General features: G+C 40.3%; 2 protein-coding genes across 6 annotated transcripts in view; both read left to right on the top strand.

Moving 5' to 3' along the window:
• The window catches only part of atxn7l1 (ataxin 7-like 1), a 29,518-nt gene extending 13,346 nt beyond the window's left edge, over window positions 1-16,172 (top strand). For both annotated transcript variants that reach the window (XM_031284860.2, XM_035996137.1), the window contains 10 exons: window positions 550-663; window positions 1,114-1,312; window positions 1,420-1,847; window positions 4,913-4,995; window positions 6,059-6,315; window positions 7,343-7,547; window positions 8,595-8,716; window positions 9,371-9,913; window positions 10,893-11,145; window positions 12,223-16,172. In XM_031284860.2, the coding sequence (XP_031140720.1) occupies window positions 648-663; window positions 1,114-1,312; window positions 1,420-1,847; window positions 4,913-4,995; window positions 6,059-6,315; window positions 7,343-7,547; window positions 8,595-8,716; window positions 9,371-9,913; window positions 10,893-11,145; window positions 12,223-12,240 (2,124 nt within the window). In that variant the 5' untranslated portion in view covers window positions 550-647 and the 3' untranslated portion in view covers window positions 12,241-16,172. The remainder of the gene's footprint in view (window positions 1-549; window positions 664-1,113; window positions 1,313-1,419; window positions 1,848-4,912; window positions 4,996-6,058; window positions 6,316-7,342; window positions 7,548-8,594; window positions 8,717-9,370; window positions 9,914-10,892; window positions 11,146-12,222) is intronic.
• Window positions 16,173-22,288: 6,116 nt separating this feature from the next.
• The window catches only part of znf800b (zinc finger protein 800b), a 35,718-nt gene continuing 31,621 nt past the window's right edge, over window positions 22,289-26,385 (top strand). The window contains exons 1-2 of one of the 4 annotated variants that reach the window (XM_031284849.2): window positions 22,355-22,514; window positions 23,779-24,013. The gene's annotated coding sequence lies outside the window, so the exon portion shown is untranslated. Of the gene's footprint in view, window positions 22,515-23,778; window positions 24,014-25,589; window positions 25,699-26,385 lie in introns of those variants that run through there. The other 3 variants (XM_031284846.2, XM_031284847.2, XM_031284848.2) reach the window with 3 other exon arrangements.

The following is a 26,385-nucleotide window of genomic DNA, read 5'->3' as shown; positions in this document are numbered from 1 at the left end:
CCCACCGTGGTCAGGGAAGATACTTTGTTTCTCTCACTATGACTCTAGAGTCAGGTACTCGCTCCGAAGCTTATCGCCGTCACTCTCTCACTTCTCCCTCGCTCCATCACCCACTCCACACACACACACACACACACACACACACACACACACACACACACACACACACACACACACACACACGGCGGCTCGACGCACACACCAGCGCACAAGTATAAACATCAGGCCACTTACGTAGGCTACGGCGAAAGCTCTGCGTGGAGCCTCAGCAGAACCATAAAACAGGCTTTATCCCAAAACCGCTGCTTTTCACCAACTTATCTATCTAGCTAGATCTTTCAGATGTTGGTTATTTACCTTCTGAAGCAGCTGGTAGTTTAGAATAACATAGTTTTGGACTGTGAACATAATTACATTGCACCTCATTTTAGAGCTAAATGTTATATATAACTTGAAATACTTTTACACCATTGTACGCAATTCAAAACACTTTTCCACACCTCCTTTCTCTGTTATTTTGTTACATTTTTGCCCTTTGTTTTCACTCAGGTAGCTGGGGTATAGTTTCCTTGTGAGACAGTCAGAGAGAGACAGACAGTCCTGGACCACACCCTCTCATTCCCTCTCCAACTCTCTCCCACAAAGACATGCATAGCAAAAACCGTAAGTGTGAGCTTCTCTCCTCTCCTACTTTTTTTCCTCCCACAGCCTTGTGATTTATTCCCCTCTATTTTATTTCTGTGTCTCAGCATCCTTTAACTTGTGTATTCTGATCAGATCTGGGTCAAGTGTATTAATAATTGTTGGCTCTTGTTTGAACTTCGCATAATAACAGATTGGTGGAGTTAATCACACAAGGACACTTCAGATGGTGTCAGGAAAGTTGCTAATTAGAGCAAAGTACACTAAATTAATTTTAAAATACTTTTTTTTTTTTTTGTGAAAAGGTTCTGGCACATATTTGTATCCTGTGTTACATCACAGCCACCTGGCACCTAAGCAGGGTAGAACAAAATAAATACCAGTGTTATATATTATATAATCTCCTGTGTCTTGAGCTGTCACACATCTATGTGACCTTACACACTTTGTCTCTGTCTTGGCCTGTTCCAGAGAAGCGTCACGGCTCCCCCGCCACCTCCAGGAGCCCCCTGGTCCCCATGAAGCCCAAAGCACCTGCAGTGGCCCCCGCGGTGGCTCCCAGTCCTGGGGACACTCGGGCCTTCAGGGTCCCTAAAGATTACCCTCACTCCTGCTTCAGCAAGGCGCCTCTTGCTGTCTATCCACCAAAGGGGGCACGGAACAAGACGTGGTGGGCACATCATTCTTTATTGAATATGATGACTTTCTTACTCACATCCCCACAGCAGTTTAGAAAAAAACATTTAGTGCTTTAACTACACTCTTCCCCCTCTGCAGTGTATCCCTTCCAGTCGTAAGCCTGGAGAAGATGCCCTGTCTCAGCCGTGCCAACTCTACATCACATGTGCACCTCACCTCCTCCTCTTCCTCCCCCGCCTCCTCCCTCAAACCTCCGTCCCTCATTCCCCCGGCCTCCCAACGATCCAGCGACAAACTCATGAACGGTCGTGGCACCAGCGGGGCGTCCACACCACGCTCCACCGCTTCTCCATCTTCTCTGGACGGGCGGCCCAGTCCGGCACGCTCTCCACTTGACAGACGGCTGTCGTCTACCCCTTCTCCTTCCCTGCTGGACCGGAAACCCTCCCCGTCACCTTCCCCTTCCCACCGATCTGGCACTCTGCCGCCCTCGTTGTCGTCGCCATTGGGGAAGAAGCAGCATAACGGGCCTAAGACTTCCTGCGGGTCGCAAAAAAGACTCTCAGGTCAGTCCTAAGAATTCTTTTCTATATTGATCCAGGTGAAATCCTTGTGCATGCATATTGTTTTCCCTGCAACTTCATGTTTCTCAGTGACATTCTTTTAATCTTCGGAGCATCACAGTGCATCCACAGTCCTCTACTACCGACTAATAGGTGCAGTAGTTGGAGTCTAAATCTGTGCTGGAAGAGTTAAATATTTCTGGCTTTGCTTCTTGACTGCTCAACTTTCTTCTTTTTAAATTAACATTGATGCATAACGTCAACCTAGTGGTCATCTCAAAGTAAGAGAGGTAAAAACATACATAGCAATAAAGTCAAAACATGTTGATGGATGTTGTCATGTTTCTCTATCCAGCTTTTATTCTTCTTCCCTCATTTCTCTCTTCGTTTGCACTCTATCTCGCTGTGCCTGAGCCTTTGATTTATACCCTCTAATTCACGAACTCCCGCTGCCAAAAAGCTGCTTGCCTTCTTGAGAGATTTCCCCCACCTTCTGTGTCTCTATATTTTGTCATCCTCTCACTCTCCACCTCCTGCCTCGACCTCCTTGTTTCTCTCTCGCACACTCATGCTCTGGCCTCATTTTTTTTCTTTCACACACTCCCGTCTCCTCCTCTCTGTTGCCATTTTCTCTCTTTTTTCTCTCTGTCTTCTGAGTGTTTTTCACTCATCTTGTTCTTCTGCTTTTTTGGGTTGTTTGGTGTCCCTTTCTCATCAGTGTCTTCCTTCAGTCTGTGTTTACACTACCTATCTTCCTCTCTCTCTCTCTTTCTCTCTCTATCTCTATATCTCAACTTCCTTTTTAAGTTTGTGTGAACTTGTGAGTGAGCGTGTGAGTTTAATGTCTGAGTGCATGTTTGATGCTGTTGAACATTTGCATGTTTGTCTGTCTACTCGTATGCATCGTAGTTGCCTCACACTGCACAGAAAGATTACAGGGATTATTGCAAAGGCCAGCACTAGATTACAGCCCTCTGACAGTAACACTGTTTAAGATAACCTGCTGACTGGAGGTTGATGTTGGCCTGCTAGTTTGTGTGGGGCAACAAAGCTCTCTCTGTGTTTCTGAGCAATACTTTTGCAATCAGTATAGAACATTAATAAAAGTTTGTTTTGAAAGGCCTCCATGGCTTAACTTTGTTTGAGCATTCACCATTTGATCCAGGATGCAACTAGTAGTAAAACATTGAAGTTAAGTTATTAGGTTTTTTTATGCAAACAGAAAATTTGTAACTTAATTCTTATTTTTGTATTTTTGATCATCATTCTTGATAGTTTTGGTAATATGGTTTTACCATATTATCTAAAACACTTGTTTGAAAGTAACTGCCCAAACAGTCACTTGTAAACATACAGCAGAGCTATTTCCTGGATCAACTTTGACCTACATGCAGTTTTACAACAGAGAGAATGAATGGTTTGAGTTAGTATGATTATATTATTTAAAATATGTGCTGTAATTAAGATTGCTCTTGTTGCTGAAAATGTGGGTTTTAATGTGGGTTTTTATTTACCCAAAAAATAAATAACGAATTTATTCTGAACTAAAATGGGCCCTAAAAGAGTTTAGCAAAACAGAACTGAACAACTGACTCGGACCCTATTTCCACCTGTTACTAATGTGTAATGGAATGTGTCCTGCCCTACATTCCTGTTTTTACGTTGCAACGTCTGCTGTTGCTGTTTAGAACGTGGCGAGGCTGAGTGGTCAAAGAAGTGGCTGTAAATAGGCGGAGCAGTTTCATTTTCTATAAATTCTTCACAATAAAGTCCCCCGTTATTTTGTTGTTTGAAAGCTTTTATTATGAAGCAGCAAAATCCGGAAATGTTGGGACTTCATTAACAATAACTTAACACGACCCCTTTAAGCAACATGAAACTAAAATAAAAAAGATATAGAAACTACATTTCAAATCACAGAGATGCAGTTATAAGATACAAAAGTACGGAGAGCTGGCCTGGCAACCTGTAGCAGACATCCTTATATTTATATTCATAAAATGTTTACATAACGCCGTGGCACAGAGAAAAGTTACGTCCTTTGGCACATAGACAGACACTAGGCAGTGCTTTTCATTAGTCATCGCACGTTTCTATGTGAGAGTAAAAAAAGAAAATGATACACACACACACACACACACACACACACAACCAGCCTATATGCAACCAGAAATGATGTACATGTTCCATATAGAGCGAGGAAGTGAAATAATATCACAAGTGGTCACTCAAGACAAATTTGGAGACACATTCTACTGCCAGGTGTGAACACATGTACTTAGAGCTGTCCACATTCAGGACAGATTTTAATACCAGGTGGAAATGGGGTCTTAGACCTACAGTAACTGAATGACAAAGAGGGGAAAATATATTCTAATTTATTTATACTAGTGTAAAAATGTAATCTGCTTCTTTAGCACAGTGTGGATGTGTTTTGATCAGATTTTATTGACAGTAAAACTACTCAACAACAACTGAGGAAATGTATTGTAAGAATGTTCCATATTAATCCTAAATCTGCTATTTCTAACACCTTAAATCATTGGTTAAAACATTTTTGCCGTAAGAAGACCTCTTTACGATAAACACCAGAGACTTTTGGCTGCAAGCTGACATAGTCTTAAAAAGTTAATGGCTACATTTCATCATCAAAGTACATTTTCTATTCATTAAAGCGGTAGAGTTTTCCTAGGGCTGTCAGTCACCGTTGACTCTTGTCCGGCTGCCAGCATGTAGCTTACAGGATCTGTACACTTTTATCATTTTGAAACTGGAAACACTGCTAATCATGTCACACAGAATAGTACTATGAGACTGCAGTAGACCACAGCTGAATGATTAAATGAACAATGACATATGTGAATAGACAGATGTCAGTGAGTGAACCGCTTTGTCTAAAGAGACAAATGAATGCACTTGTACTGTGAGGCTCCCACTCCCAGCAAATGTGGTTTGATACTTTGAAAGAGGGAGGGAATAACCGTGTGTGTGTGTGTGTGTGTGTGTGTGTGTGTGTGTGTGTGTGTGTGTGTGTGTGTGTGTGTGTGTGTGTGTGTTTTTTTTTACAGGGAGAGTGTTTGATCCTAACAAGCACTGTGGAGTCCAGGACCCAGAGACTAAGCGGCCCTGCACACGGTCCCTCACCTGCAAGGTAACAAACCACACACACACAAATACATGACCACTCATACTCTCCACCTGTGTGTAATTTTTGTGGAGACAATAATAGTTTATGACCCTTCTTCCTGCTTCCTGTCGATGGCCGTCTGACCAGAAAAGCAGCTTTGTTTGTTTATGAGAGTAATAATATTGAAGGGTGCACCAGCATTACTATTGTAGGACTCCAACCCACAGCTATGGCCCTGTCTGCCGCCCTGTCTGTCTCTGTGATACGTCTGCACTTCCCATTTCTCAGCGCACAGTAGCAGTGCTGAGGCATTATAGGGCCCACACTTCCCTTGATGAGGTAATTATAGATGTTGGATGATGCTACAGCATCTTTCAGCAGTAAAACTGTATTTTACTGCCCTTTAATTACTTCTAGCAAGCTTTACTAATCACTTCAAACTGGTTATTAAGTAATTAGAGAAAGTGGCTGGTGAGATTAATGAAGTTTTCATAATTTTTTATAATAACATTTTCATTTATACTGGCGGTCCCAATCAGAACCACAAATTTAAAGAAAGGGACCTAGGCCTTGTTTTCCAAAAGCATCTTAAGGCTCAGACCGAAGATTCGTGACAAGACAGGGAACAGTTGCAGCGGTCTGAACTGGCCCGTCTCGGCTTGATGTCAGCGATGTCACCTGTTTCAACCACCAATCAGCTCGTAGCAGAGAGAGAGAAAAAAAAGCAGTAAATCAGATAAATAAAACCTTATTCTCACTGTTTAATCATCACTACTAGAAGTGCAACAAGCACTAGCAAGTATCTCACTATCACTATCCCATTTATAGTTTAAGACGCTACAAATTATATCCAGCTACAAAAAAGCCTGTAAAGTCATTGCTATGGAGAGAGCACTGTAGACCAGTGCATTGCAAGTAGTTGCAAGTTTCCAATCGTCTGTCGTCGCTTCAGATCAATACTTTCATTAACAAAGTCTATCTGGAAATAACCCTAATATATATTTGCGCTTAGTGCTTATTAGCTTACAGACGGACAAGTATGAAATTGCTATTAACCCTTTATTGTGTGTTTCTTTGGCTGCCACAGACTCACTCCTTAACCCACCGCCGAACCGTCTCTGGCCGAAGCAAACATTTCAACATCCTCCTGGCCGAACACAAGGGGCGTGCAAAATTAAATGAAGGAGCGAAGGAGAAAGACAGGGACAGATCGCAGGGAGGGAAGGAAGGCAGCAGCCAGAGTATCATGTCACAGGAGACCACATGTCCCAGCAAGCCTCACTGCCCAAATGGACGACCTCTGTCCATGCTGAAGCTACGGCTGGCAAATGCACACATACCCAGGTAGGACAGTGAATACCCCCACGCAGAGTATTAACTATGCATGTGTGTACAGACTATTATTTGGTTCCCTTTTTAGGAACATATTTCCTAAGATTAAGTCAAACAATGTACTAGTATTCCAACTGATATTGCATTTTTATAATTCTATTTCTTCACGTTCGTTCAATGAAGTTTGTAAATTTAATCTGTACGTTTCAGGAAAAGCAACACTTTCTGAACAAAAGACTCATCTTTTAATTTATTAAGCATTATTTATTTATTTTACTTATTTTTGTGCACACAATATACCCAATGATTTAAGACTTTTTAGCAATGTAGCTTTACTCTTGCTTAATGTATATGACTTTGAATACTTTTTCACATCAATGGAGTTTAACTGTACTGGACCCGGACAGATGCATGGGAAATCCTTGTCTGTTCATGTTTTTCCCACCAGGGGATGCTGTAAACAACAGCAGAAACAATAGTAAAGTAATGGCAAGTCTGTCCTCACGAAAGGGTTATGAGAAACTAATTTCCTCTTTCTATTTATAAGATGATCCTCTGTTTGAAAAAGGAAGTTATTTTGGGTTTTGTCACTGTAACAGACATTGAGAATAACATTGATTGCAATGTTTTTGTGTTAAAACTTTTCTGTCATTCTGTCTCTTTTCCTTTTTATTTACTTCCTTCTTTTTCCTCCTCCACACTCTCTCAATCTTGCTTTCCTTACCTTTTCTTTCTTCTCCTCCTTCTTTCACTCTTCATCTTCATTTATTTTCCTCTCCCGTTCTTCTTTTTATTGCACATTACTTTTTCTGTTTTCTTCTGTCACATCCTTCTCTTTCACTTCCTCTCTGTTAACCCTCTTCTCCCTTCTTTCTTCCAATCTCTTCTTTGCTTCTCCATACCACTAACTTCTCATCTTCTTACCCTTCCTCTTCTCCTCATTTTCATTTCCGTTTCCCTCCAACTCCCCTCTCCCTTGCTCCCTCTCCTCTCCTTTCTTTTATTCACCCCATCTTTATTTCTACCATGTCCCCCCTAGGGTTCCAGGCTCCACCACGTCAAGTCCTCTGCTCCCAGCGCCAGCCTCCGCCCCGGCCCTTAACCCAGAGCAGTCTCCCCACAGTTGGGTGGCAGCAGCAGGAGACGGCGGTCGACTTTCCAGTGATGAGGGAGACGCAGAGACTCTAGAGGACACTGACAGACCTGCCTTTCACTACTCCAATCGCCACCCACAGCCTTTAGGGGTAACTAATTTGACTAATAATGCTGCACTAACATTTTTATAGTCCATAACCGTGGGGCATTAAATACCCACTGGCACAAGTTTGTGGCATTATCTTCCATTTGGACCCCGCAGGGTCTGCTGTTAGATGCCACTTAGAGGAATTATTTTTGTTGATGTTCAGACACTCTAATCGAGTGTTTTCAGTGCACACAAAAAAGCGGGAGAGTTGTGTGCAGTTTTGATGTCAGTATGTCAATGGAGCAGTAATATGTGGCCATTATGTTACTTTATTGAATGGGCCTTTGTTTGGTATACATTGCTGATTTATTTTATATATAAATTTGCTGTGCTTTCTGCAGTTAATCAAGTATAAAGAACACACTGTTTAACAAACTATTCCTGACAAACTGCCCACCTGAAGACATAGGATTAATTGAGAAACTGTTGTTGTTCAGAATCTGGGTTAAGACCAAAAAGGTGATCACAGACAGGATACATGACTCCCATTTCCTGTCGTAATTAAATTTGACATTATTGTGTATATTGTCATTAAATCAGTGACAGTAAAACATTGAGCTGCCCACTCGCATATGTGTTCAAAACAAAGTCACATCTTTAGTTTGAAACTAAAAAGAGGCATTGATTTGGTAATATTGTTGTAGCTTAGGAGATAATCAGGTTTACAGCTTCTTTTTTTAGATCTCTGAACGTGTTAAGTTGTTGAGTAGATTTTAGTATTGCTTGTGTTATCAGTCAGTCTTAATTTGGTATTTTTCCATCACCTCTCTGCTCTCTCTTGGTCATCTGTTATTTTCCCTCAATCTCTCAGTTTCTGTCATTTGATGCCTCTTTCACTCTACGTCCTGCTCTGTCTACCCACCTCTTAATTCTTAATTCCTCCCTCTTTCGCTCACCCTCTCATATTCTTTTCTTCCTTGTTACTCTCTGCATCCTCTTAATTCATCTGCCTGTCTTTCTCATTTTTCTCATGTGCCTTATCCTCTTCTCCCATCAATATCTCTCTTCATGCTTCCTTCACCTTACCTCCCTTCTGTTTTCTCTCCAGTTTTGCCTATTCAGCAGCAGGCTCATGGGACAGGGCCACTATGTGTTTGACAGACGATGGGATAGGATGAGGCTGGCGCTCCAGAACATGGTGGAGAAACACCTGAACGCACAGATGTGGAGGTGAGTGTGCAAGAAAATACACTGTGTAAATTGTTTCTTTGGTTGGGTAGAGCTTTTCTCACATTAAAGTCAACGTTAAGGCACACATCACTCATGAAATGTATTTCCAAGCTACTGTATGTACACAGGAGTAACTACAGTATGTGATTTTGATTTTGTCAGATTGACTGTCACTATGAGCATGTGTAAATATGAGAGGAAGTTATGTGTGGACTGACCTGTTTTTGAGGAAAAGAAATACAATTTAGTGGGTAGACAGGAAGTGATTTTTAATGTCAAGCCAGTTAATTTAGGGTTAAAGGGCAGCAGAGAGAACAGCACAAATACAACAAGAGAAAAAGTTGAAAGGTTTGCATGCAAGTGTTGATTAAAGAATCATAAAAAAAAAAGTTTGGGAAAGGAATAGTTTTTGAGTTGTGATCATGTTATTAAAACCATGAGAAGAGGATCAGTAGCTAATAGGTTAAAGGTACAAGACAGTCATATATACATATCATACTTAACTTCCCAATTCATGTAAACACAGAAAGCCATTGTTCAGTAAAATACAACATATTGATTAGTATTTAAGGTTTAGTACTCTGAAACTATAATGGCAATGAAGCAACTTAATTGGTGCATTTCTTATCTTCTAACATCCTCTTCCTGTTTTAGGAAGGTGCCTCTGGCTGCTGAGAGCCTCCTCTCCCTCTCCTCCTCTGGTACCTCCCCCATCACTTCCCAACAGACTCCCCCTCCCACCTCCGTCACTTCTCCTCCCCTCTCCTCCCCCTCCAACTCTCTTTCCTACACCGCCACATTTCCTCAGTCTGCATCCATTGCTGGGGTGTTCAGCATTCGAGACGCTCCGCAGCCCGTCGCCCCAGTTTCTGCACTGGGTAAAGCCCGTAACGGCACGCATAAAGTCAGCCGCCCATCCAAAGACATGGTGGACTCTGTAGTGGGGTCCAAGAGGAGAAAAAACTCTTCCTACTCCTCCTCCTTTTCTCCATCTTCCTTGTTTCCGACTGTTGATAATCACAAGAGGAACGGCAGCAGCTATCATCCAAGGTTACAAGGTTCAGGGGGGGCAGCAGCAACAGCAGCAACCCCAGCCAGGAAAAAGGGACTTGGGCACAGGGGAAGTAGGCTTTGGAGCGGCGGAGAGGACTGGCTGTTGAGAGCCGATGGGTCTCAAAGCCACAACTCACAGAACAGGTGGGTACAGGGCTGTTCTTAAAGGAACACGCCGACTTATTGGGACTAGCTAAGCCTAGCACAGATCCTGGAGGTAACCGGTTCCAACTAGCCTACTGCTCCGAATAAGTGACAAAATAACGCCAACATATTACTGTTTACATGTTGTGATTTGTATAGTCACAGGGTGTACAAATAACAAGGCCACTATGTGTTTACTATCTAGTAATTGTTGACTCTATTACTCCAACTCTGAGTGAACTCCAGGCGAACTCTCTGCTCCTCACCACAGGGCTTCAGGTGCTGCTAGCAAATCACTCCGCCCAAGTAGCAGAAGTAGCAGTGCTTCGCCTTTCTGAGAATATAGTTCCCAGTTTGTATACAGTTAGAAGATGGCTGTGTCTCATGTGACCTGTTATTTGTACACGCTGTGACTATACAAATCACAACATGTAAATAGGAACATGTTGGCGTTATTTTGTCACTTATTCGGAGCAGTAGGCTAGTTGGAACTGGTTACCTCCAGGATCTGTGCTAGGCTTAGCTAGCGCTGGGGGCGTCAGACAGAGTTACGACACACACGGAGATGAGAAGGGTATGTATGGACTTGTCTAACTCTGGGGGTTACTGTGAATAAGCTAAAGTCCCAATAAGTCGGCGTGTTCCTTTACAGTTTAGACAGTCATAGCAATGTATTTGATCAGCCTTAAAAGAGAGCCAGATCTTGAAAGTCAGGACTAAAACCAACACAATACAGGCAACACAACACAACATAGTACAGTATGTTGAGAAACGCATGAGGGGGACAGGAGAGCATCGTGTAAACAGAGAGGACAGTGTCACCAGTGTGAACACTGTGATGACAGGTGTGTAACTTTCCTGTCAAATATACAGCACTGTGATGATTTTATAGCAGTCCAAATAGGTTCGATTGTACAGCGAAAATTGTACTGGAGCTTACAATATATCATGGCAATTTCCCTCCTCTTCTGGTCTCCAGTCGCGAACTTGGCACGACCAGTATACCCTACTCACCCAACAGGGAGCCGGCCTCTGCCCCCCATCAGCCCCTGGCTTCCCCCTCCGGACCCTTGGCTTATAAAGAAGGAGCAGAGGGGAGGAAGAGGAGGAGTCCCAGCTCGTACACAGGGAAGGCCAGCAAGCTGAGCAGACCGGGCGGGTTGGAGAGCCTCTTTGGGAATGGGAGCGACAGCATGGGAATACTGGCTTCGGGGCCAGAGTCCCCAAGACAGGTATGTGTTGGGCTGTCTCTTTATTATCCACTAGTAGGAATATACCCCTGAGTGTAATTTGGTGTGCTTAATTCTGAATTGTCAAACCAACCTTACTACTAAAAGTCTATATGTACACAACCTTCACATCCATTGCTGAATAAGCTAAACATATTAATTTATGATCAACAGCAAAAAAAAAAAAAAAACACATTTCAAGTTTGACAAAAAAAAAAAATTCTTAACATTTGCACTTAGCTCAAAGCACCACTGTGTCTAAGGACAGCCTCACGTTGCTGTTTGCATGGCTGTAAACACTTAGCCTTGTTAAACTGTCAGCAGTCTCGGTTATAACACATATATTCTCGCATTGCCAGACCTATCTCCACAGAGCTGTGGAGTAAGGACTGGCTACACCACAGATTCTGGGATAGGAGAAAAAACTCTCTGGGTTGTGCCTTTAAACCAATAGCTATCATTTAGGCAGTACTCAGTTCAGGACGCAGCGACCGTGGCTCTGCAAAATGGTCTCCGGAAGGAACTTGTTTTGGGGGAACATTTGCACCCCACAAAAGAAAATGCCACATAATAAATTAAATGAAGTTAACTGTTCACACAATACAGTAATGTGAGCTATTTAAATTAGCTGGATACATGGTTAAACGTAATTTGCTCTTACCAGTGTATCGCCGTGTGTAATTCGTCCATAGCAATCCTTACCAATCAGTCCCAAACCGTCCCAGTTAGATAGTAAATGCCGTAAACATATGTAAATCATTCCCCGAAAGAACCAAGCAGGCCTGCCTTATTGCACATTAAAATGTTCTTGCCTTTTTCAGTGTTGTTGTTTCCCGAAGCTTAGGTATTTTGGCAACGGCAACACAGAGAGTGGAAGCATAGGGACATCAGGTGTCAGGCAGTTATCCTGGAAATATGCCATTGTTGATCCAGACTATAACCGATACAATGCTAAATCACATTGGAATTTGTTTTATGTATATTTTGATGTTAGAAATTGCTTCACACACAGTAAAGCCACCACTGAGCCAATAATAAATGAACGCCAGCTAATAAGTCTCTCTCTTCTTCTCCCTGCAGGCCAAGTTGCATCACTGACCGAAACCTGTTTCATGGACAGAATATTGGGCAGCTGTGCAGCCCACCACCGTTTGTGACCTTTGACCTCACCACTCTTCCGCTGACAGCACCAATCAGACTGCTTTATCTCGACGGTGTCACTCCTATTCATCCAATGACGGTTCAGTTCACCTGCTGTGACATTGGGGCTCTGGAGTCTTTGCCCACAGTTGGCTGGGAGTTACTTTCACTCTCCAACTTTAACCTTTGATAATGGATCGCTCTGATGGAAAACTGCTGTGCCTGACTGTGGTCGCAGTCTTTAAAGAACAAGACGGTGGTATCCAAAAAATGCATCCTCTGAAAAAGGGAATATGCCTCACTTTTTCAAGGCATTGGTAATATAATACCACCACTGTACAATTTTGGGGGAGACATTTTTTTTTTTTTTTTTTTTTTAAACAATCAGTTTATTTTCTGGTTGTTTTGACCATTTTCCTGGTTCCTGTGTCTGGTCAGTGACAAGGAAAGAGGTCTGTGATTGTTATTGTGAGTGAGATGGTTGAAGGACCTACTGACATGACTACTGTAGGACTCAGCCTTCATTTATGCCACCTCAACACCCCCCACCCCACCCTCTTTCTCTTGATTTTAGCTTCCCCTCTTCCTCATAGATGGAAGACAACCGCAGCTTTAGTTTGAGTTTAACTTTTGGTTTTATCAAGCTTCAACCTCTCTTTCAACCTCTTTTTCTTTATTTCTCTCCATCTTTCTTTCCTACTTTTTGTCAACATCTCTACAATTCTCATCTTCCCTTTATTCCCCTCCTTATCCATCCCAGCATGCCTGTGTTCAAAGTGCACTTACAGCCCTCGCTTCCCCCTTTGCTTCCTTCTTCACTGACTCCAGCAGTGCCACACCAAGGACCTGTTCACACAAGGGAAGAAAAAAAAATATCTATGTTACCAATGATGCCGATGTATGTCAATATAGGAAGAAATCCGATTTTATTTGAACATTGTTTTTTTTTTTTCTTAGTTCTGGTTTTAAATGTTGCAAGAAACACAAACTCCTGTCTGTGCGTCAGGACTTGCATCCAAAAAGGAATGATTACTAACGTGTTGGATTGTTTTTTTATTTTTTATTTTATTTTATTTTTTATAATTTATCGTTTGTTTTGCAGCTGACCCTCAAGGTTTGAGCTAAAGAGACTTTTTGAGGAAAAGAGTAATTTCTATGGCGTTTTGAAGAAATGTTGAAAGTATTATGATAGTTCATATTGTTGAAAATGTGTACATATCGATTATTATTTTTTGTATTTATTAATAATTGTCCCCTTTTACTAAATATGAGTTAAACAGAGTATTTTTGCCCCCATACCTAGGTCTGTGTTAAATGATATTGATGAGATTGGCCTGATTTCTCAAAATCTTCAAGGAATTTGTTCATTAGCAAGTTTTTAAATAATTACTAATTAATACACAAACAAAAATATGAATTTTAACTGTGGCTGCTGTGTATGTCATTTCCATTTCGCTGTGCAGACAATTCACATACCACGGCCAATTCTGAAAAAGAATATATATATATATATAATTCAGGCATGTTCTAATAACTAAGTGTTATTATGTGTAGCTTATATTGTTGTCTGACAAAAATATCTTCACTCAAGGAACACTCACATGTGGTTGCAAACTCCAAAAAAACTGTCCCATTTCCCTAAAAGTCAGAAATTGTATGTAAGAGTATGTGCTATTTACTAATTGTTAAAGAATACTGTAAATTATACAATACAGTATATGCGCCAAACTGCAACTTTGTGAAGTTTAATTGGCAGTAGTTTTCCAATAAGAAAGCAGAATAATTTTTCCAAAGATTTAATTATTTTTTTTTTTGCTAGATCTGCTAGAGCTCTAGATTTCACCACTGCTTGCAAATGGTGTAATTTTTTTTCAGCAATAAGCAGCTTCTCCATTTCCATAAAGGTCCATCAACAGCACACTCAAAGTACTATTTTATTTCAGTAATTTTTAGAATGCATGCTGACTTGACTCTTGAGTCTACTCAATGTTGTCACTTTTCCAATGTGAACACACTACATACTCAAAACCTGCATAGAATTAGTCTGTAGTTTGAAATGGGGATATAGCCACAGTCTTCATCAGCAGATGGAGTGTACTCCGTTGCCCTGGAGACAGCTCAGGTGTCATCACATGAAGAGGGGGTCTAGTCCATAAATAACCAATGAGTTAAGTTTTTGTTATCCAAGTATTATATCTAAGATTAATATGGAACCTTCACAGTCAGTTATTTTGTATTTTGATGCATTATTTACCATGTCAAACATAAGAGATGATGTCATCGTTTAACTGTGCTATAGAATTTGACTTGGTCTTAAATGTAAGCTGACAGTCATGTTTCTACACATTTATTTCTACATATTTCTTCACATTTCTAATAGCTCAACAATTTGTATCTGACGTACGCTAATGAACAAAGGTTGATTTTGTGACACCAGGCCTTGGTTAGTATTTTCATATAAAGGGACCCACATTCCTTTTTGCCTGTGGATCCACCCTCTTTCATACTTCTTCCAATGTTCAAAACTATAGCTATATTTTTCAACTGTCTTTATCTTTCTGTACCGATTGGTCTAGTTCCAGTGCAATTATGCTTGTTGTGTATTTAAAAATCAAAGCCAGGTCAAAGTGCTTTCACTTACTTTTCAGCTGCACCCGTCAAGCTTGGTACCAATTCTTCTCTGGTGGCTCAGTAGTTCACTGCACTGTAAATGCAGCAACATTCATTCCTCTGAAATAACGAGAAGATAAAAAAAAAAAAAAAAAGTTTGTTTATTGAAAGTGGTATTATTAAATGGTAAAAACCTTTTAAAATGTCTGAAAAATACCCTGTCTATTCACCCGGTGTTGCTGATAAAGCCAAAGTAACTGAAACCATTTAGATTTGCTTGATAGCAGCGTGACGCTGTGAGCGACGCTCCCACCTGGTACTCGCTGGCTGCTTCAAATAACTACTTGTTGATGTTTGTTTTTGTTTTTTTGTCTCAAAAGCATCGAAGCACTATTGATGTACAAAATCGGTTGTATTCGTGTTAAGCTTTTTCCAAGTGCTTCCCATGATGACACTTTATTCTTCAGTGTGTGAGATCGTCAACGTACCCTTAGATCAATTTAGTGATACTTTATTTTACTGTAGATAGACACGCAAGGTGTATCGGGGTACTCGTGGTGTACAGTTAACTCGTTGCAATTACAGTGTACATTTTCTCTGTGTAACGCAACGTACCAACAGATGTACTAGTAAATAGATGCTTTATGTTGGTTTAATGGCTGAAAACAATGGTTTAGGTGGGAATTAAAGATTTAGTTTCCGCTCAGTATCTTCAGTGTGTCCGCAGATCAAAGATGACGATCTTACCGCTGACATGTTTTTTGGGGAATCCCACCGTGACTTACTGTTTATGGTAATCGAAATGGGAAGTTACCATCTGTTGCAGCTAAAATTAAGACAACGTTCATGAATTTAAGAGCAGTTGTATATTATCTTTGCTGTTGAATTTTATGAAGGTATTGACAGTTTTTTTTTTAAATCCTCCCCTTTCCTTTTTCTTTTTTGCACTTTGTCATAATGCCCAGATCTTGAATCAACTTCTATTTATATAAATATTTGAGATATTAAAAACAAATCTATATCTATATATTTGTAATAGTGTTTCTGGCAACTACAGTAAAAAGAAGATGAGTATATTCTCAGTGAGTCGGCCCCTAAACCAGTTGTTGTATTTGATCCAAACTGTGTAGAATGTCTGAAAAATGCCTTGTAAGAGTTGCCGTTTATTCACTCTCACTGAAGTTGGATCAGAACAAGGATTTTCCCATCAAAACAACTAAACACTTGCTGTATAAAAAAAATAGTCTTATATCCAAGCTTTTATTAAATGATTGAAAGTGGATGTTGTGTTATTTGTAAATCAAAGATGCAGCTTTTGAATTGGAAGGAAAGTCCCACTGATGATGATAGTTTGTTTTGTATAAGTTGAGTGGTTTCTGTGAAAGGTTTCTTGATCTTTGATGTCTTACAAGATATGTTGTATGAGAAGAGCAAATACGTCTTCTGTGGCTGTCAGTGTTTCACAAAGGAGCTTCAATTATGTATTTTGTGCTTAAATTCTTGCCAGATGCATCTGTAATTGCCACTTTCATTATTGAAAACACTGAACTGGGCTGAGCCCTGAGAAGAGTTGCAACATTTGACACTTTTCCCCGAATTCAGTTGTCATGATTTCTGTTCCCCCAGCATCCTGGCTCTAGTGACTGGCTCTATGGTCCAGACTGAAACATCTCAACAGCTATCAGACGAAGAGGATCAATCCTACTGACTGGTGATCCCCCTGATCTTTCCTCTTAGTGCCACCAGCAGGTTTACATTTTTTGGCTGTTCGTGATATAGCTTAACAATTATTTGATGGATTGCTATAGAATTTGCTTCAGATATTCATAGCCCACAGAGGATCAATTCTTTTCTTTTTTTTTTTAAGATTATTTTTTGGGCATTTTAGGCCTTTATTAATATAGGACAGCTGAAGACATGAAGGGGGAGAGAGAGGGGGAACGACATGCAGCAAAGGGCTGCCGCGTCGAGGAGCAAACCCCTACACGGGGGTGCGCGCTCCACCAGGTGAGCTACCCGGGCGCACCAGAGGACCCCCTGATGTTTAATATAGCACCATCATCGGGTCAAAATTTCAATTCGTCCAATAATTGGCAATTTTTATCAGCCTCACCTGAACTTTGTGTACTAAGTAGCAAATGTTGCTAACAGTATGCTAACACTCAAGAATAAGATGGTGAACATGGTAAACATATCTGCTAAACATAAGAATTTTAAGTTACACTTTACTTGAAGGTATCTACATAAGAGTGACATGACACTGCCATGAATGTGTCATAAACATTATAGACAACTCATAAACGTTTATCACATAATGCTTCTTTTAGTAAGTGTCATTCGTTTTTTGTCATGACAAGTTATGGTTAGAGTTAGACTTATGGTTAGGGTTCATGTGTCATGACAGTGTCGTGTTCATGACAGTGTCATGTCACTCTTATGTAGATACCTTCAAGTAAAGTGTTACCGAATTTTAGCATGCTGACATTAGCTTTTAGCTTTTTATAAGACAGTTATCTCATAAATTAAAGTGACTTGCAGCGCCATCAGACCCTTTCAGACTTTTCCATTTTTATTTATTAGTGTCAGATTGTGTTGGACAACACAGTATACATTATTGAATTACATGTTATTAACTTGTATTTCAGTGTAATCTAACCGGAATCCTTCTTGATTATTAGTAAAGGGAAAGATGATATTGGATTGTGACTCTGAATCTTCTTTTCCACATAACACAAAAGCACTAGTTGTTTTATTGGAGTTATGGCTCAGCAGGAATATCACCTATGTTGGCAATAAAAAAGAAACCAAAAAAACATTTTGTGCAGCACATAATTAGGTGCATAACAAGCAATCTTTGGAGAGTCCCTCTTGGTGCTCCTAGTTGGAGCTAAGCTGCCTTTCTCTCATTATAGCACTGATTTGATGTTATTGTTTACAGTGGAAAGCGGACTTCTGAGAACTGAGCTCTGCTCTGACTGGGCATTCACCAACATGAAAGGACACTGCTGGCAGTAAACAGACATTTTCACGCTCTCCTGTGCTTTTCTACTCGTCCTTACCTGCGAATCTTTATGAAACAAGGTCAGGAAATATGTAAATAATGCATTTTTGTTATGATATTAACAGTAACTGTCTCATCCAAACTTTAGCAACACATTCCTTCTGTTCGTCATCATTTACAAACTGTGCCAAAGTTTTGCTGCTCAACATGTGTTTTGAATTATTAATATAACTAATTGAGTCAAGGGAAAAACCAATTAAATTTAACATCGACCTTAAAACAGAGGCTGGTTTTGATCATTTTACTGATTAAGTAAATGTTAAAATGAACTGTAACTCAAAGATTTAGCAGAAAAGTAGTTACACCCAAATTTCCAAGGCTAATAGAGCATTATTAACCAGCTTCATTTCCTGTCGGCTACGTTTAATGTGCATTGATTTAGAAAGAGAGCACAGCCTTTATCTGGATTCATCTGCTTAGCCATTGTTTAAAAAAAAAATTCTTTTACATCCAGTCTCTATCATCAGAATGGAGATCAGTTGTTGCATATGTAAATATACAGTTTTATATATATTGATATACGTATATATATTGATTTTATATTTTATATCTGGTGATCCAAAAACCCGGATTCCTTTACACCAAACTTTCATTATTTATCTTTCTTTGATCTTTTTACCATTATTTTGCTGACAGCGATGACTGAGAATTGTCTTCTGTTCATCCCTTGCAGGTGCTTCTTTCCACTGTTGTTGAGGTCAGCGAATTTGTCCTGAAGTCTGAGTCAGATGTAACTGTCGACGCCCAGAGAGTGGTGACTAGAGGCCGAGAAAAACAAGAAAAGAAACACCATGAACATGGAGAGATTGCAGCTGACTACAAAAAATACTGTTCCCACATTTTAGCACTATAATATTTGTAATAAACTTTAAAGCAAGACTATTTAACTTTTGCTGAACGGTGTCCACTGTCCCCACAAGACAAATGATGGGATAATGGTCAATGTTTAAACGTAGAGTAACAGAACCATAAATATAGAGGAGTCAAAAAGGCAGTGACTAATTAAACATCTACTTTACGTTTACCATCACAAACTAACATTAGCAACCGTAGGCTAGTGGTCAGTAAGGCTGTAACAGCAAAAGCTGTGAGTAAGACTGCATTTTATTGTTTGTGAATTCAACTTTTCATTTCAGAATCTGCTTTAATGGCCAAGTAAGTGTGTGATACATAGGGGGAATTTGACCCTGGCTTTTTGTTGCTCTCAATGTACACAGAAATAAAACGGCTAAAAGGACAAGGACAACAAAGCTGAACAAAGGTAAACATTTGACTACTATGTACAGATATAAATATATATATTAAAAAGAACATGTATATATATATATACACACATATACTGTGTGTAATAGGTTATTTTCTTTCAACAGAATCTCACTTAAACAATATGAAGTTTAAATTTCCTTCTAAAAATATGATTTTCAGAACATCAGTAGACAGTTGTTAAAAGCAATCCCAGATCCCTGTGTCTGCTGTTCAGAATCTGTCAATCTGTCTGTATATCCTGTTCAAAGTTTTATTCAATTTAACTCAAAAAAGTTAGTTAGGTTGTGGGGGGGGGGGTCGTGTGAAAAATGTCAATTGTAGGTTGCAAACTATAAGCAATTTGATTGATATTACAGTAACAGTAAAATTGTCCATAAGGTCCTGTAGTTCAAGTGAGTCTAGACACCCATTTGGCCTTTTTCATGGTAATTATCTTATCTGAGAAAAGGGCATGGCATGTGACAAAAATCAGAAGACATGAGAGTAAAAGAAATGTGGCCGACACAGTGCATGATCAGGGTTGGTGCCTTGATGTGTAGCCCCACAGATTGTTTGCATTTGAGGCTGGAGTTTGAGATTTTTTCCACAAAAGGAGCTGCTGCATTATTTTTTTCATGATCACTGTTTTGCACAGCGCACTGCGATGTCGCTCATATGCCTCCACCCTTTCCAAACATCATTTTTCTTTGAAGAGGAAAGATTCAGCCTAAAACATACTGTATGTATTGGATCCTGTTACTATTATGTTGGGCAGTTTAAGGACATTTTTAAAGAGATTATATATGTGTAAAGTCTGAAACAGAGGCCTTTGTAAATACTGATTTGGCACTGAAGCAGTGGCTGTAGTTACATGTACAGATGGCTCCACTGCCATCTATTACTGCTCTCCAGACAAATCACTACATCCAATTAGATTTATTTGAGCATGACATCCAGCAGGCATTTTCTACCCGCTGTTTTCCTCAGTGCTTTTTACATTAATGGAGTGAAATGACAGAAAAACACATTCCCAACAACATTGACACCTTGTGGTCAGTTACCTCTAACACGACCCCAAATCTCATCAGCCACAAATCAGTTTAAAAGCACTCGGGAAGAAATGCAATGCAGGAGAAATTATGTTAACCTCAGAGTAAGGAACGACCCTTATTTAGTCTTCATTTATTCCAATGCTCCTGCTGGGATGAAAAATTACTGCACAGGTCGTCCACTGAATTCATAATAACAGCAGCTACCACGCGACAGCCAAGGAAATCCCTCATATCCAAGGTATAATGGAAATTAAATGAAAATAGACTTCAATTTTCTGCAAATTGTAAGAATTTTCATAACATTTATGTATTTGTCAATCAAAATATTTGCTCCAATTGGAAAGCTTAATTAGGAAAAACAAACATTCATCTTGTTTGTATTTTACAAAGTGGATCGCACTGGAATCAAGTTGTATCCTTATCTCCAGCATCTTCACCAGTCCCTCCAAACAAGCCCCATTTGTAGCCCATGCTGTAATTATAAACAGGCTATTTAAACTACCAACATAACAAATTATGTGTCATGCACAACAAGTGTCCAAACATGTCACTAGGTTTTGTGATAAATGCAGCCGGCATGTAATTGAGAAGATAAAAGCTCTCGGCTCTATTCGGCGACGTCTATGAATGCCGAGGAGTTTCTCCCCCCATTGCAAACAGCATTCTTATGATAATGGAATAATGCTGGTGCTTTAGTTAATTGTGTATAGGCGATAGCGGTGGGCACCTTTTGTTGTGAGCTCTCATCAGCCTAAAGGAAAGAGCTGGCAGGGATTATAACTCTTATAGAACTTTTCAAATTCCCCCACTTTCTACCCACTTTGCATTCAATGAGTTGAGTGTTTTTCCTATTGGATTCGAGATCTTCTAGGATGTATTCAGGATACGTAGGGCATTTCTGTATCATTTTACACATATGTGATATGATATCCATCAAATGTAGCCTAACCTGGTGGCTAAATAAAAACTGAATAGCTCAATATGTTGAAGAAGGATCTTTTACTGCAGGTGTAACAGCTTAGCCTAAGTGGGACACTTTTCTTAACTATACTCATACTCTAATTCAATCTCTAACAGTTTAGTTTCAAATGTGTTTTTAACCCACTTAGCTGATGGAGGTTTTTTTTCATTCAAATGAGTTAATGAGTTAGGTTGGGTTTGAGTCTTGAGTCTTGCTTATTGGCTGGTTTGTCATCCTGTTGATGACACCCTGCTGTCTTGAATCACTATTGATAAGCCCATACAATTGAGTTACCAAAACAAATAGTATAGCATACCTTAGAAGTACAGCATAAGGGTAATAATAACAAAACATAAATACACTATAAACAAAAAAGCCAGTAACTGTTATTTACAGCCGCCAGTCATAGTGTTTTTGTTAAATTACTGGTAACAACTACTACACTACATGCTAGAGTAGTACATGATTGCATTGTACTACTTCTGTTATACTGTAGGCAGGCATAATATAATTTAAGATTGTATTAAAATACTACCTTATACCTCTTTCAGAGTAGAATTGTATATAATAGAGCTTCAATTGTTAAACTTTTTTGTTGCTACAAACTATGCCACAGAGTGGGCCCCCATGTTTTAGACCATATTGCTTTTGTTTAATAAGTATAACTGTTAAATTATTCCTACGAAACTACTTCTGTTGTATTACTATTCAATACTTAAGTAAACATTTAGTAGGCTACTTGTGTAACAACCTATTTCATTTTCATTCATTATTTGAACAGTAGTCCATGAGATGCCATGTTTCACACTGAGGAAAATGACCTATTGCTTCTATAAAACTGTGGTAACACAGCCGTTCACTAAGTACTAATGCACTAATAAGGTTTTATGAGCTATTCGATTTGACCACCGTCTTTTATCATATGAGTTCACTCCATATCTGTCAATTCTTACTTTCAAAACTTTTATCAGGTCCATGTAAATGCTCCTCTCCATCACCTCCACCCCACCTGCATAAACTCAACTTCACCATCACCATATGTGTCAAATGTTTGAGCCAACTGCACCTAATTATCTTAACCAATCTGATACTTTCTCATTAAACCCAGAAACCATAGGTTGGTTAGTTAATACATTAGCTAGCTAACTTTATTTTAATATCTTGCTTGCTATGGAGCTTGTTTAGGCCTACATTAATATTCAGCTAAGTTATGCGGTCAAAGGTGTGCATCTCTTTGACATAACTCAAATTTCCGTTATCTTTCAGCTGAACACAGGTTTCTGTTCAATAATCTGGAAACAAGGTAAGGATTTGCTGTTTTAGCATAAAGTAACATTTCCTTGTAAACAGTTTTGTGCTCACAAATTATTAAATTAAAAAAAATAGCTGAACAGACGGGCCACCTCTCATTGTAAATAACATAGCTAACCTTGCTTATGTTTGTAACTAGCTGTTGCTGGTGGGCTCTTGCACAACTTAAGCTAGCTAGCTTTGGCACAAAGTTGATATTATCCCATCGAAAATATTCCCACACACCTGCAATTTTATTAAACTAGAATATCACAACAAACTTTGGTATTCTTGGTTTGGTGTCCTGGCTTGGTTATAAGCAAGGGAAATGGTGTGAGGGGGAAGTAAGTGGACTAAACCGTTAAAGTACTGTTAAAGTACTGTTAACGTACTTCTGCTATTGCTAAATTGATTTAACGTTAGCTAGCTTTATCAACAGCATGGCGGTAAATTAGACTTTATTTTAGTTAAGAATCCACTCACTTATCACTACTAAATCGCCAAACAATAGAAAACATGTTTTTAAATGCTTCTACGTTTGTTTGCAGGGGATTGTGTGATAGTGTAAACCAATCAACATATAAAACAGTCAATAATAATAAATGGTATTCACAATGGGCTAACATGTTTTGTCAACTATTGATTGACTCAGTGGCACTTGTATTGGCCTTCTATGCTCTGCATTAACGTTAGAGTTTATGGGATTCATTAATTCACATTCATTAACTATTCCTTTGCACAGTGCAGGAAGTGTGTTGAACAAGTTAAATATAATATTTCTGTTCTTTTATTTAGGGAAAAATAAACTTCTCAGATGTGGTTCCTCTGAGGAAATTTTACCAAATGTAGGTCTATTGTCCAATGTCTCTCTACTTGAACCCTCTTTTTGGAGAAAATTGTGATCCCCTGGACTAGCTATACTAAACGTGTATATTTTTAATGAGTCAATGCCACAACTTTTGGCCACACATTTCTGAATATCACTTTAAGTTGAGTCCTCTTTGTGCTATCTGGCGAATGAGTAGGCCTAAGTATTTAACTGGTAATATAAAGTAGACTATTTTATCTGTTATAGCCTATTAGCTAAGTTTTGAGAGGGTGTCTCCACCTGTTTTATTTTGCGTAAACTTGCGTCGTGGACTCTATAAGATTGTGCGTTTTGGGGGATAAATCAGCACTACAACCGTTGGTTTTGGCGAAAAGCTGGATATTAATCAAAGTTTTTTTTAATTTAAAGAGGTCTAATCTATCCTTTTTTTCGCAATGTCGCCCTAAAGTGTCGACATTTCCAGCTGAAATTGGACGTAGAGGGTGCACCTTTGCGCAGAGACTGGTTTGATGCTGAGAGGCTCCTCTGGGTGCACAAAGACAGCGGCTCGCTGACGAACTTGTTCAGAGTGAACCGGGGACGCTGGGAGGCGAAATAAACAATCTCCGGACTCGAAGTAGCCACGACCGCGTAGTTTTACCTCGTCAAACACCCTATTCCACCACACATCCAACAAATACAAGGTAAGGACTTGTTTTTAATACGTTTTAGTGGGACTGGAGGGCTGCGGAGCGGGTTAAACCTCCTTCGCTTTGGCTTCCCGAGCATGGTTGTTTTTGCAGAAAATGGCGTCATCGCCCTCTTGTTTCTGCCTGGCCGCGGCGGGGAGAGGAATAGTTTCCGAGACTTGTAGCAGCCTTTGCATGTAGCGTTTCCCTCTTCAAAGATGAAATCACCTACTACAATGTGTTGTATTCAGCCGTAACTCGTCAAAACATAAGATAGTTCGTGATTTCGCTCGGTAGAAGGACGCGCAAAGATGGAAGGGTCACCGGTCCTGTGCGCCAAGCTGCTTCTTGGAAAAGGTGGCACGGAGCCGCAAAACGCAGCGTTGTACATTCATGATAATGCCATCTTTACAGGCTCTAGGCTAATCCAAATGACCAAGGATGGTTTAGTGTTATTACGAGGGTGGTGATGGACGTAATTTGTGGGAGTACTGCACCTTGCCTTTGTGTGTATTTTATTCGGGTTAGCTCGTTTTACGCCGCACTCCCCTGCCATGCTGCAATCGTTATGAGGGGCCTCTCTTTTACGGCTCGAAAGGTGCATTTTGTACTTGGCTTTTCATTTGATCAAGTCAAGCTGTCCCATTGTTGCTAAAAATACAGTTTTTTAGGCTGACAATAACCGTGTAGAAAGAGATTTTCGGGGATAATGGGGGCGATGCAAATCGTGCCATGAGAATGGCGACTGCCCTGCGCTCTGGTTCGCTGCTTGCCAGGCGAGGACAGCCTGAATGAGGTAAAAATAAAAGTCTTTTGGACGAATCACATAGTTTGCACAAAACTGGGGAAGTCCGGCGCTGCGCAATGATTGTGCTGCTGCTTTGCGCAGAGCACAGTGGCAGCTGCTGTAACCGCCGCCACCATTTCGCCGCGATATTTTTTTGTGTGTGTTGGCCAACCTTTTGTAAATAGTTGGGGACTGTTGGATAAAAGAGCACAATAGTATTCATGCGGGCCCTTTATGGCCTGTGAATGCGATCCTAAGTCCCACTCCGGCTGTCCTGTCTTTCTCAGTACGTGCATGCGTCCTAGCACTGGCCACCACACATCCACCATAGCGAGGCCACTCGGTTCCCTGTGTATGCTCTGCTTGGTTCCTCCTGTGACCAAAAGTCGAGGATTGATTGTGTGCTGAGTGTTATGGTACAGGCCATCACGATCAAATCGAAACAACGTCAAAACATCAGCCATGGAGACTGCACATCGTTTGCTCCGTGCACATTTTTATTAAGTTTCCTGAGTTATGCAACCGCATCCCCGTAGAGCGAACTGCTTATCCGCCTTTATTTACTCGTCACCCACCATCCGATGGATATTTGTGTGCAATATCTTGTCAATTGGATCAGTCCCCGTGGCGACGACACTGAATTAGGAAGATATGTCATTTGCAAATCACCCAGTGCAATTTGCGTCACAGCCCGCGGCCTCGCACGCCCATGGGGGGCGATGGAGTTGCAAATGGTGACTGTGTGTGTGTGGTGACGCTGCCCCAGCTGAAAGGGAACCAATAGACACGGACCCCGGCGGCAACAATCGCCGTGCGCTTCCACTCTCCAGTAGTGTACCGACTTGGGATTCTGTATCAACACGGAAGATCGCGCAGTTTTTTCGGGATGGAAGGTTCGCCCTGCCTGGGATGCGTAAGTGGATGCGTATACACACTAAACCTGCTTCAGGGCTCGACAGGCCAGCCGGAGAGGAGTATATCCGTCCGGTCCTTCCCTTCCCTCATGGTGCTCGGTGCATGTGGCTATTATGGAGTCAATCATGTGTGGATAAATGTCTTTCCACTGGATCGTACTTATATGACCGTAAAACCTTTATTAACAGCGCAGAGATTATGTTTTGGACACTGGATACACACCCGCGTCGTTTTTATTACATCCACAGCGCGCCACGCGTTTCTGCTATGGAGATGAGCAGGGCGTTTATGTCCTGAAACATTTTATTTGTTGCTGTTGCGCTTTTGGGCTCTGCGCATGGTTTCATCCACCAGAGCTCAGAGAACTTATTCACGAGGCAGAAAGTCCTGAAATTCTCAAACTATAAAGTGCAGATTCAGTCAGCATTGAAATAATGTAGTTATGGTGTGGAGGGAAAGATTATAATTTATATTTTATCAATTATACCGGTTGATTGGTAACTTGCTGGTACCATACCACTTATTCTAATGATATGACATGCCTGTAGTAAGCATTAATTATAAAAGCACAATTTTAGAGAATATGACTAAAATGTCCAACTGTAGCAAAGTTATACTGTTAAAATAATGCAAATATATAACTATTTGATATGTGCAGTTTAATTTAGTTTTTCTTGCAGAAATA

This window comes from Sander lucioperca, chromosome 20 (assembly GCF_008315115.2).
Source record: "Sander lucioperca isolate FBNREF2018 chromosome 20, SLUC_FBN_1.2, whole genome shotgun sequence".
NCBI lineage: Eukaryota > Metazoa > Chordata > Actinopteri > Perciformes > Percidae > Sander > Sander lucioperca.
The sequence above is the reverse complement of the archived record's forward strand: the minus strand, read 5'-3'. Positions and strand labels throughout refer to the sequence as shown.